Source organism: Sylvia atricapilla, chromosome Z, assembly GCF_009819655.1.
Source record: "Sylvia atricapilla isolate bSylAtr1 chromosome Z, bSylAtr1.pri, whole genome shotgun sequence".
Taxonomy (NCBI): domain Eukaryota; kingdom Metazoa; phylum Chordata; class Aves; order Passeriformes; family Sylviidae; genus Sylvia; species Sylvia atricapilla.
Window position 1 is genome coordinate 75,792,889 of NC_089174.1, and position 13,027 is coordinate 75,805,915.

General features: G+C 43.8%; 1 protein-coding gene across 2 annotated transcripts in view; it reads right to left on the bottom strand.

Moving 5' to 3' along the window:
• PLPP1 (phospholipid phosphatase 1) overlaps window positions 1-10,509 on the bottom strand; it is a 62,240-nt gene extending 51,731 nt beyond the window's left edge. For both annotated transcript variants that reach the window (XM_066339048.1, XM_066339047.1), the window contains exon 1: window positions 10,316-10,509. In XM_066339048.1, the coding sequence (XP_066195145.1) occupies window positions 10,316-10,373 (58 nt within the window). In that variant the 5' untranslated portion in view covers window positions 10,374-10,509. The remainder of the gene's footprint in view (window positions 1-10,315) is intronic.
• Between the last annotated feature and the right edge of the window lie 2,518 nt (window positions 10,510-13,027).

The window sequence follows — 13,027 nt, forward strand, 5'->3', positions numbered from 1 at the left end:
ACTTTTGATAATTAGAGGTAAGGAGTGTACAAGAGAAAAATCAGTGCACTATTTATTTGCAGTAGCTGAGAGAAGTGGGTAGCCCACAACTTACCTCCTGGCCACTTTAAAGAACTTTATCTTACTTTTCTGCACTAAAGAATGTGAAGTATTTCTAATGCCAGTAAACTGATTGTTCTGATAATGCCAGAAGCTGTGATAGGCTTCAGTAAACAGGATACATGTATTTAAAAGCATGAACTTTCTAATCTCTCCTACTATTTTACTTGCAACTTTATGCTACGTACATTTTTATTTGTCCTCTGATTTATGATTTGGCAGCAGAAAAGCCAGATCAGCAACTGAGCAAGTTCCTCACCACTTTTTGTTATGCCAGGCAAGGGTGATGGAGGCAGGAAGCAAATGAAACTTTCCTCTTAGCTCGAACAGCCTCAACACAAGCATGCAATTTCCAGTCATTTACAGAGACAGAACTACATCATGTTCCCATTTCTTTGCATTCAGCAGTCTACTAGATGGGAGCACTAGTTCTACAGTCCCAATTAATTAGAAGTCACTAATTTCTTGTGACTTCATCACTTGTTTATAAACATTTGCATGGACAAGTGCATTCTCCCTTATATCTACATTTCAATTTAAAAAATGGATGCTTAAAAGCGGTTAAAAGTAACTACATACATGTTACTCTAAAGCCTATGCAATTGTCTCTCTTGTGAGCAGTTAGAGAAGTGCAAATGCAAATTTAAAAAAGGCAGACACAAGACAGTAATATATCCTATCCTGCTCTATTATTTAGAGAAACCTACACCAGACAAGTGAGCCATCAGCAGGTCACAAGCAAAGACTGTGCCCTGGGCTCTGCTCTCGTGGGGGTGGGGGGGGGCAGGGGAAGAGAAGGCTGAAGCTGGATAAGGGATGGACCCACACCTGGAAGTCATTAGCAGTTCACCCAGTGCAGCAGAGGCCAACTGCCCATTACTGACACACCTGAAAATATTTAAGACCCCAGACAAACAGCTAAAAAATTTGGGACAGAGGCATAGAGGGGATGGAACAGGAGAAGTCAGCAATTCTTTGCACTGCAGTGCTGTTCAAGGGGTGAGGAAGAGTCCAACTGGCTGTAGCCATAGTAAATAAGGGTGACTTCTCCCACTATAACCCCTCCTATGTAGGGGAAATTGAATATTTCATCAATGCTTGCATTATGTGCTCAGCATCAAATTCAGTTAAAGACTTTGACGGTACTGTATAGAGAATTAAAACAATGTACATGCTGCCAAAGATGTAGATTTCTGCACACAATCTACCTAAATCAAAGAGCTTACAGACCAGGAGGGCAACACAGCCAAGAAATGAACAGCCAAGGCCAGCTAGTCGGCAAGACAGTGAAGGAGATTTGCCTTTTTTTTATGTAGGTGACACCAACTCTGAATGTCATTCAAGATTACTTCTCTTTTAAACTCCAGAAGTTATAACTATTTTCCCATTTTAATCTTTGTTTTGTGGGAGTGCACAACAGGAGGCTTTCAGAGTATTTCACCTATAACTACACACCCTAACTTGAAATACCATTCAGTCTCTAGAAATATAATAGGCAATTAGTTGTCAGGAATGTAAATGCTCGTTTTCCAATGAGTCCTACAAGCATAGCAGTATTTTATTTAAACAGTCTTTAACGAAGTCAGCAGTGCTACAGAGGGACTCAGAATTTCCATGACATTGTACACCCTGTCATACACCGCAACGTCACTTTATACTGTACACACTGCTGCATGCCACCATGTTTAAGAGAACAGAACTTCTTTTTCAAGTTAGATTGAAATCTGTAGTGTCTAATGGTACGTTGTAAGAACATAAACTCTATAGAATGCTCAATCCAAACAGGTTTTAAAAGAAAAAGTGACCATACCCTATATATTCTTGACCTATCAGAGCAGTTTTCTTTTGTACTGAGTCAGGAGACTGCCCAAAGTCCATTACTTCAGAATATGGAAAAAATACTTATACATTGCTCTTGACACTTGAGTACTATGAATAATGCCATAGCATAGGAAGTCTTACACTACACATAGACAATAACAGACCAGGTGCTGTTTTCCATTTGTAGTAGAAGTTATCAGCATTAGATTTGTGATCTCAGTCTCTATATATTAAGGTATATAATTTTCTAGTGTTGATAATTGGACTCTTATGTTTAAAAAAAAGAGATGGGAAGAATGAAAAGAGTCTGCAAGCAGAAACAGTGACCTGACTTCCATTCCCAGGATCTCCACTAGTATTAGACCTAGCCATCACACTGGCTCAGAGTATTTTAGCTGAATACTAGTACTGCAGCACATGCCTACCTACCAACACACAAGTGAAGCCCAGTTTCCACAAGTCAGTAAAAAACTACAAATAACTCACTCAATGGAACATGAAGGAAAGCAGACACTAAGTAAAATAATGACTAAGATTATTTTTGGAATTTAATAGAGAATAGTTCCTGACTCTTTGACAGGCTCAGTCTCACTGTCTGCCTTCTGTAACCCTTAAGGGCCATTAGCTTGCTGCACATCAGAAGTTTTCCCTGGTTGTAATTAGCAGTTTATTCTCTCAGGTTTCTCTACCACCAGCTTCCAAACCACCCCTTCAGTTTAAGATAAGCACAGTTCACTGCACTTCTACGCCTCAAAACAAGGCAGGCAAATTTAGATAATGCATTTTCCTTATCATCCCAGTACTCCAGTTTCAGAAAATATTGCACCTATTGCTTAGTTTCAGTGAGTTAGTAATATAAGACTTTTTGAAAACAACAGAACTAAGTTAAATGGACAAAAATGCACTAATATTAATCTGAGGTAAAAATGTCACTGTATTCTGAGAGGCAGAAGCCACCTGAGATGCTGAAATTTGATACATAATTCCTTCTATACTGAGGCAAAAACTGAGCATAATTCCTTAGTTTTCTCCTTTCCTGGGAAAGAGATCACAAAAAACTGTGGCCCTTCTTTCAGATCAGGCATGGCTAAGTAACAACTTGACACTACCTTATGAGATCCAAGGAAACCCCGCATAGCTCTTCTGAGACCTGCACATTTAGCAGAGGCAGACAAAGGAGAGGAGGCACTAAAATCTAGGCTATGTCTAGAAAACCCATTGTTTCCCCAGCAGCATCACAGACATAAGGGTGTACTGATACAGCTCATCCATACCTTTGATTTCATTTAGTAGCATCTGGTTGATAGACATTCCAAAATGGATGTCCTTATCTGACATACTTGTATTTGCTAATTTAAAATTTTAAAAATCCTTCATTTTCCTGTTGCCAAATATCAAGATACCACATGAATGAGAGGTGCCAAAACTGAGTTGAAGAACAATACAAGTAAAACTGAAATGCTTTCCCAAACTTCTGAGTCAGACACCAGTCTTGGTCACAGCTTTTTAAAGATGAATCAGTAAAGTCTATAAGAGAGCAAAAGCAGCCTGTTCTTGTACTGGCCATTTCCTCAAACTCAATGTGGTAACACAAAGGGTGTTTGATAAATGCAATAGAAAGTTCCAACATTATCTTTCTATATTATAATTTGCTAAAGAAGCTTATTTGGGTCTTGGCTTCCATACAAACAAACAGTCTTTATTTTAACAGTTGTATCTTAATGTATGAAAAGGATTAATGCACCAGAGAATCTGGCAAAAGTAGAGCCAAAAACACAATGCAGGCTAATGAGCAAACAGTTATGATTCTGAACCTTTGAGATCAGTCTCATAACTTGGAAAAAGAAAATTCCTCCCAGAAAGTGGGTCAAGTCATTAATAGTCAATTGTTAAACAAGAAGAGACAGGCATCAGATTCTTAATATAAGAGAACAATTTTTCTTAGTTTTAGTATTGCAGGATTGAACTCTTCTGGCTAGTAAATTGTTTATAAGTCTATTCACAGACAGGACTGAGAAATTTATTGTTACAGCTGAAGTCAGTATCTGTTTTAATGGAAGGTGTTTCTATCCACGACAGGGAGGCTGGAACTACATGGTCTTTAGGGTCCCTTCCAACATATTCTGTGATTCTATGAGCAGTGTTTCCTGATGTAGAGGCAACAAAACAACAAAACAAACCAACACAATTTCAGAAAGTATCCTAAGGCAATCTTGCTTCTTCAAAATAGCTTTAAATGGTTTTAATCTTATCATAAAACTAGCTGTTTGCTAGTCATCCATTTTCCAAATTTCTAGTGTCTGTAGATTTTTCAATTGTTTTCAATCAACTATTTTACCTGAATAAAACCTAAGAATTCAGAGTTTCTTTCGCAGGAAAGAGAATAAGGAAAAGAAGCATCCTCACCAAACCAAGCAGATATAACAATAAATCAAGCTCATTTTAAAGCTGTATTTCTGTGGGTGGCATATCTTGCCAATAGGCTCCTATGCAATTCTGTTCACCACTTTTTTCTTTTTATCCTCCATCCAAGGTGAGTTTAATTCTCCTGGACTAATTCTGTTAAGAGGATTATCAATTGTTGGGGATAGTAAATCCGAGTCAGTTGGCAAGGCCTTCTACTACAAGGCTCAAGTTCTCTCCTCACTGGGTACTTTTAAGAGTTGAGTCACCCCTTTGTGCTACCTGCCTTCCACTGCTGCAACACAGTCACAGACAGAGGATTATCACAGCTTTATCCCCTCATCAGCATCTGGTCAGCAACAGTGCTCCTACATAAAACTATGCAGGCAACCAGTAACCAATTCTTTATTTCTCCCCATCAGGGCTGTGATTGCACAGCCTTCAGATCAAGCTGCTTTCAGTCAGTATCAGTGCATACTGCCTAACTCTTTAAAACCAGGAGGCACCAGCTCACTATAGCATAAACAAGCATACTCAAGCAGTATAGAGGAGAGGCAAGAATTCCTCAGCTATGAGAGATTTGTTATTTTATAATTTAATTTTAGTGTGATACTTAATTTTCTACAGAAAATGTCAGAAGCCCCTTGCCCTCCCACTCCCTTATGCAAAGGTCACTGCCCTCATGTAAGAAAGCTGCAAGAGCTCTTCTGACTGTTTAAGGCTAAGGAAAAAAAATCACCAGGACTCAAGCAGCTGGTAAGGAACCCAATAGCTGATAAGCATCTTGCTCTACTACACCAAGGGAAAATAATATATTCCTGAGTTCATGACTTAGCTCTTGGGAAGGCACTGAAAGGTAAACTAGGATTCACCCATTGCTTCAAAAATTAAGTACAAGAACTTCTGGTTTTGAGTCAGAAGTTAGTACAAGGTACACAACAGCAAAAGCCGGCAGAACAAGAACCAGACTGCTGATTTTGAATAGTGTTCATTAACTAACTGAACTCTTACCTGCAGTTTTTCTGCAGGCTTCTGATCAAGAGGGAGCAAGTCTCTGGCAGTGCATCTTACTTTATGATGGAGAAAATATCAAGTGACTGTTGCAAAGAAGAAAGCACAGCAGGAGAGGAAAGATTTTTCCCATTTATAGGTAACAACTATGTTTCCTATTAATCGAGAGTGTCAACTTAATAAGTACCAGGTCATGCTACCTGGTGGATAGTGTCACTGAAGACAAACTGCTCTTTCACATGTACCTGTTACAACTTTACAATGTATTCATCCACTAGAAAAAGAATTTGGCACCCACATGATGTGGAAAATAAGAATGGTGACACACATGTCAGTGAGTCACAAATAATAGCGGAGGAGGTTTTATTTGAACTAGGGCAATCAGGAAGTGCTAACCCACATAGAAGGAGCCCTCCCTCACTGAACAGCAATACCTTAATTGTCGCCGAGACTGTAGCCTTCAGCGACAGCACGAGTAAACACTCCCAAGAGAGAAGAACAGCACTGAAAGCAAAACACTGTGAAGGGTGGTCCAGCCATCTCACTCCCACAGGTCACACCCTGCAAAAGCAAACTCACTGTGCCCTATATACACGCATCAGCTGTTTAGCATGTTCTCATGTATCACAAAATATTCCAGCAATCTTTAAAGAGCAAGCTGAAAGAGATGTGAGTGTTTACTATTTCTGCGTTCAGTTCATATGTCTTTCTGTTTGGAAGGACTGGAAGTCCTTCCCTTACTCAGAAGTAGTTTCATGAAAAAAAATAATAATTATCATAACAAATAAATAAGACATCCAAGAGTCTCACCTTCCCCACAGTCACAGGGTAGGACATGGAGAGGAAAAAAAAAATGAAATCCCTACATAAACATATTCCACAGGAGCTTTAAATTGAGGTCATTCTTGACTATTTCCAATATATTGCAGAAAGGTGAATCAGAGCAGCAAGGGTGGTTGAATTCTTTAGAAGGCTTCAGTTTTTCTAATCTTGGGTTGGACATATTCTTGCATTACACCAGCAACATAATCGCAAGTACACTCCAAAATTACTTATAACATCTTGTCAGTAATTGCATAGTCAGGTAAAGGACTAAAGAAATACAGTTGTGTTGTACTGCACCCCTGCACTCAAGTTAGGCATGAATTTCAGAAAGTAAAGACCAGATGAAAGTCGGCCCAGAGTTGTGACAGAAAGCGTTTTCCTTATGGCTCCAGTCACCTCAGCAGAGCTTCCTTTAATCTGACTTGGTCTTTGTGAAAGTCTGATCTAAAGATAAATGTACTTAGCAGTTCTGCCACTGATTGCAGGGATATTGCCATGTGTTTCCCAATTTTGTTCTTTAAGTGTTGTTTACCTGCCTTAAGGAAAAAGGAGCCCGATTTGCAATCAAACAATAGACCTGTAAGAGTGGCAGACAGTGTATATGTGTGTGTGTATATATATATATAGTGCCTAATGGAAACACTAGTTGCAAGCTCACTAATGAAGCTACCCTAATAAGCTGTCATTTTTTTGCATCACAGTTTGTAAGTGCAATAAACCATAAGAACCAAGCCTCAGTATATATCCGTGAAAAATAGTCTTACTACTGTCTAGAATGCCAATCTCTGACACGCTATATAAAATGTCTCTCAGAAAACTTAGGCGAGACAAGTAATAGAGAAGCATGAGAGAGAAAGAAATCCTGCAGCCCAGGTCACTCATGCTTTCCAGTGCCAAAAACAGCTGAGCACTGTCCACTGGAGCACAGGGAGTATGGGAGGCGCTGCCTGCAGCACTGCAGAGCTGCATGCGGACATGCAGCTCACACACACCCCCAGCACTGCAGATCAGCACACACAGAATGCAGATACAGCCTCCTCACACCATCTGAGGACAGATACTGCAGAAACCTGCAGCTTTTCCTTTTTTTAGATTGCTGAATATAAAGCTAGTTTAATGCTGAAACACCAGTGTTATTTTTAGGAGAGAATTATCATGCTGATAAGAGGGAAGGAGCTATTTTCTCAGGGCAACAAAGAGTGCTTTCCCTGAATTCTCTCTCCTTTAGTGTGTAAAAAGGCAGATGAGGGAAAGATCTTTCTTGGGGACAATTAAAAGAAACTTAGACTGAAGTTTCAGGCAACCAAACTGGGCTAATAATTTAATGGGGGGAGATGTTTTTACCTCCTACTTTTTTCCCCACTCTCCTCACCTGCTCTTCTTTGATGTCTTTCTTACTCTGCTTCCTCAGCTGCATCTTAAGCATGTCACACCTTTCAATAAATCCATCTACATCACAGAGACACGCACACAAAAATGACAGGATCTCTTTTTTCTCTTCCCCTTCTTTTGAAAAACTTAGGCTGGGAAAGTTCAAACCACACAAAAATGGCCTGACTAAATCAGGAGCAAGTAAGTCAGACGCATAGTCAGGATCACCTGCTTCCACTGCAGTGAGTTCATGGGTGGGTCAGATCAGTGCAACTTCAAGTGGTATGCTTGGATATCACTTGGGCTTCAAGCCCAACATTACCGAGACAATTAAATTAGTGTTTCTTCCCCATCTCCCCTTACTTTGGAGGAGGTAGAAACAGGAAAAAGTAGAGAAAAAGAAAAGCTCTGTATCAAGTTACCCTGGGGATTCTGAGGATGCTACTGGTACCCATTTTTGTGGTAGTATGGGCTACCACACCAAAAGCGAGGGTTCAGTCCTCAACTGAAACTGGTCTTCCTGGTTTTTAAATCTTCAGTTCTGTGGCAGGCCTCGTGGTATCCGCAGTGGAGATACTAGGTATCATTTATCTATACTGGCAAGTCACTTTATCTGGGCAGTTACCTGTGTCATTTGAGCAGATACCAAAGTGCACAGGTAGGGGGAAGGGCAGGGGTGAGAGTTAAAGTCCACAATCAATAGGAACTATTCTTTTTAGAGTAAAAAAATTAAACAGCTATTAGACACAGGTAAGACCTTTGTTCTTATAAGGGCCTGTCTCAGCCAGATGAGAGGCAGAAGTGGAAGAGAACTTGGTCCTACATCCAGTATCTTTCCCACTCTGCAAATATCTACCTTTTTGTCCCACCTAGAGTTTCATTGAAACTTGTAACTCAATGTGTTTAAAGTTGCAGGTGTCAGGGAACTTTATATTATACACTGCCTGCATTTTTCAGACCTTTCAGGAAGTAAACAAGCCCAAGGGAAAATAAAAAGACTGGCAACCCTCCAGTACATTGAGGAACCAGGTAAGTGCATCTGTGATCAAAATACTACACAGGGTGAGGGAGAGAGGAGGGAAAGGTGTGTAAATTGATATTACACTGCAGAGCAAGGTCAAGAACCTACCTTCCCACTTTGGTCCCGGTGACTTGGGACAACAGTAGGGGAAAACGCTCATCCTTTCAGCTGGATGACCCTCAAGTTATATGCTTCTGTAGTCTTACTTTCAATATAGTTTGCTTTCCTTGATTACTCAAGACTACTTACAATACATCCATATGCTTCATACAGACCAAGCCATATACATAGTGCAAAATTTTTGTCTAATTATAAAGATTTTTTAATGACAGTTATCCAGACAGACAAAACTGCTTCACCCATCATAAAGACAGCAAGAAAGGTTAAACCTTACAATAGCATAGTTTGATAAAACTCCTAATCTCAATAAAGATTGCCCCCAGTGGATTACATGGATCCACTATCATTTTGCAAAAGCTCTCTCTCCTATAACATTACCTCAGAACAAGGCATCATTCATTGTAATTTTGCTTTTTAATGGCATTTAGCTACAGGTACCATTGCAATTTGAAGCATCCAGCAAGAGAAAAATGTTGTTCATTATGTTTGTACTGATGCTACAAACATCAGCCAAAAAGTTCAGCCAAGCAGAAATTCATGAGCTAGGCGTGAATGCTATCCACTGAACATGACAAGAAAGTGCTTAGATTACTGAAGTACTGACATTACTGGAGAAGCAAACATCCAAAATTGGCACTTCCTAAGACTGACCAAGAAGTACGTCTCCAGAAAGTAAAGACACTTCCTAGGCTTCCAAGATTGAAAGGTGCCACTTCTTTACGAAGTGAAAGTACCCCTTCTCTGATTGACAACAGACATCATTGCTCTTTACACTGTCTCATTACATAAAAGGAGAGAGTCAATGCAAATTGTCAGGGCATGAAGTAGTTCCAATAGAGACTGAAACAGAAGAAAGTAGCACTGGGAATGCGCTGGTATTTGGGCCGGCCAGGACAAGCATCGCAGCGCTGTGGCAGTGTGCTGAGGCTGTGTCGGTTCAACCCCTGACCATCACCGAGGCACCGCTCCTGTCCCAACACCGCTCTCTCCCTGCTGCACACGGACACAGGGCGCAGACACCGCGCTCGAATGAATGCCCCATTTCGCTTCCAGCCTACAGCTACAGCGGCGCTTCGGTGCCGCCGAGACCGCACTCGGCTGAGCCTCACCCACAGCGAGACCCTGCCCGCTGCCGAGCACCGCCGTGCCTCTGCAGGACCCTGGAGGGAGGAGGCGTGTTTCCGTCATGACGGCCCGTTCCAGGACAGCTTCCCGACCCACTCGGGAGCACAAACATACCCCAGGCTGCAGGTATCTACCAGATATCTACCTCTCCAGCACTGGCTTTTGCCACAACCGGTTTTCATCTCACAGAGGACGTTAGGAAAGGAAGAGCAAGGACATCAGAGAGAAGAGGGAGCTCCAGATGCCAGTGGATAAGCTGCAGCGGCTCCCTCCCCCCGGGGCTCTCCCTTCCCCTCGCGGCCGGCGGCAGCGGCCAGATCCCCGGTGCGTGAGCGGGGCGGGGTGCGGGCGAGGGGCGGCAGGCACGGCGGGGGCTGCGGCCCGGCAGGAGCCCCGCTGCGGGCGGTGCCGGCGCGGCGGGGAGGGGAGGCGAGCATGCGATCAGCGCGGTGCCGTGCGGGAGGGAGCGCGGCGCCCCGGGGGCGGCTCCCCCCGCTCCTCCGCGGCCCCCCGACCTACCCAGCAGCACGCAGAGCACGTCCAGCGCCACGAAGGGCAGCCGCGTCCTGTCAAACATGCTGGCGGCGCCCGGCGGCAGGCGCGGTGACAGCCTCGGCCCGAGGGGCGGGAGCGCGGCGGAGGCGGCAGGGAGGGGCTCCAGGCGAGGCGCTCCGAGGGATCGGCCCCCCCGCGCTCCCGGCACCGCTGGGCAGCCGCCGCCGCCCGCACTGCGCTACTGCCGCCGCCGCGGCCCCCGCGCGCCTTTAAGGCCGGGCACGGGCGGCGGGGCAGGGTGGGAAGGCCGGGCGGCGGCCGCGCCTCGGACCGCCCTCACACACGGCCGCCAATCGCGCCGCGCAACGCCCCGCGCAACGCCGCGGCCCCGAGCGCGGCCCCGAGCGCGGCCCCGAGCGCGGCCCCGAGCGCGGCCCCGAGCGCGGCCCCGAGCGCGGCCCCGAGCGCGGGCCCCGAGCGCGGCCCCGCGCCCCGGCCGGGCAGGGTGAGCCCCCAGCCGCCGTCACCTGGCGGCCCGGGCCGGCCCCCAGGGCACACAGGCCGTGGCTGGGAGCTGGGAGGGAGAGGGCCGATCCTCCGCGGAGAACACGGGGAGGTATTATTATTGTTATTATTGTTATTGTTACTGTTATTATTGTTATTACACAAGGAAGAATCTCTAGAATCGCAGAATCCTGCAGGTTGGAAGGGACCGCAGTGGGTCATCTGGTTCAACCTCCCTGCTCAGGCACCAAGGACAACCTAGCTCCTTCCTCTTGTCACCCACGCCTTTTAGATATTTATAGACATTGGCGAGTTACCCTCTCGGTTGTTTCTCTCTTTTCGAGGCTGCACAGGGTCAACTTTCAGTCTTTCCGCGTGAGAGGGATGCTCCAGTTCCCTAATCACCTTTGTTGCCCTCTGCTGGACCTGTTCCAGGAGCTCCATGTCTCTGTTGTGCTCAGCAACCTGGAACTGGACACGGCTCTCCAGATGTGCCGCACCAGCGCTGAGTAGAAGGGCTGGAAGAGTGCGGGGGAACTGCAAAAAAAATTACAAAACAGCTGGAAACAGAGTTGCAGCCCAACCCAACCCAAAGCGTTCTTCTTTCTTGTTAAAACCTTTTATTTGGAAAGAATACACTTACCAACATGAAGAAAATGTTTTCTTCACATTTTTATTTTAGTACCATTAGTGACAAACCAGACAATTTTATTCACCAGTGTTAGGATTGTTGGGCACAAACGTGTAGCTCCTGCTACAGAGCACATCTATGTTTTGTTCAAGGAAATTGCAGGTGGGATGAGTGGCACTTCCCACAGAGGACTAGGCATAAGATTTTCAGCCATTTCTTATGTATATTCCACTCTTTAATTCTGTAAACAGCTTCGCTTTGTACAACATCCTAACAACTGACTAACAGGTTTGAGGGATCAACAAGAGAGACAAGTTCTTGAGGTGGAAGTGCCTCACTGAATATGTTGTACCTTCAACTGTGCTGCCTTAAAAAGCCCTTAAAATAGTTCCACACAGAATATATGAGGAAGCTCTACAGAGTAGCCTATACAGGAGATCTCAATTTTAACTCAATGCCTAAGCATCATCCCAGCTACATGTCAAAATAGACAGTTCTAGAGATTAAAACTACCATTCATTTCTTTAGGTGCAGTGTAAATTAAAGAGTACATTTTCCTGTGCAACTGTGCTGAGATGGTTTCGTAACTGTAGAAATTCCTGTTGTCTTAAAATGCATGAAGTAATGAAACACTGGAGCACAACCTGGCAATGAGGAGAACTGGGCTTATCTTTATGAGAACTGCTGCTGAGAGAAAAGTGTACAATCTGCTCTGCTCCTCACAAAGCGGGGAATTGTTCACAAGGTCTTATTTCAGGAGTAGATAACATCCCCAAAATTGCAAGATGGTTAGAAAAACCAGAAGACAAGCAATGCAAACATTTTACACACAATTGCCATAATTGCTTTCTTCAACCCAAAAGCAGCAGGATAATCTTGTTCAGGCTAAGCTGCAAACAGCCCCCTTGATCCACACCCCTATGCAGTAAATTAGAGACCTGAGAGATTGCACTAATTGAAATGGATCTCTTCCCAGAAGAATGTGAGCAAGACAACGATTACATTTAAAAACATCTGGAAATTGGGCCTCAGCACAGCATTCACTGACAGAAATTAATCACGCTTTATTGTCTTGCAGTTTCTACATCTCTGTTTCACCCTTGAGATGTAGCTTGCCCTGAGGGAAGAGGTGTCTCTGCAATATACTAGATTTCAGGAAAGAAAGCAGTCACTGGTTTCTCTCCAAATTTTCTATTGCAGAAGGGATATGAGCCTTGCTGTTGCAACCTTATTCCCATCACTTGGCTTGGAAAACCCCAGCTGAGCATAGTTTGGGTAGCAGTGCACAGTTCTAGGCTCTCAGAAAGCTTTTCTGGGCCTTCTTATGCAGGCAGGTATTAACCATGGAAGCATGCCAACCCAAGCACTTCCAGCCTGAAGTACTACTCAAATTAACAAAATCCTACATTTACACAGAGGCTATGTTAGCATAAGTATTGGCATCTTCAGATATGTTTTTGTTCCATACAAAAAGGATGTTTTGGTGTAAACTGAAGAAAGAGAAAAAAACAAAAAAAAAAGCCGGCATACTTTAGTACCTTTAACAAATAAAAGGGTGTCTGCAGTAGCAACTAAGCCCAGAGTGAGAGAAAGGTTAAGCT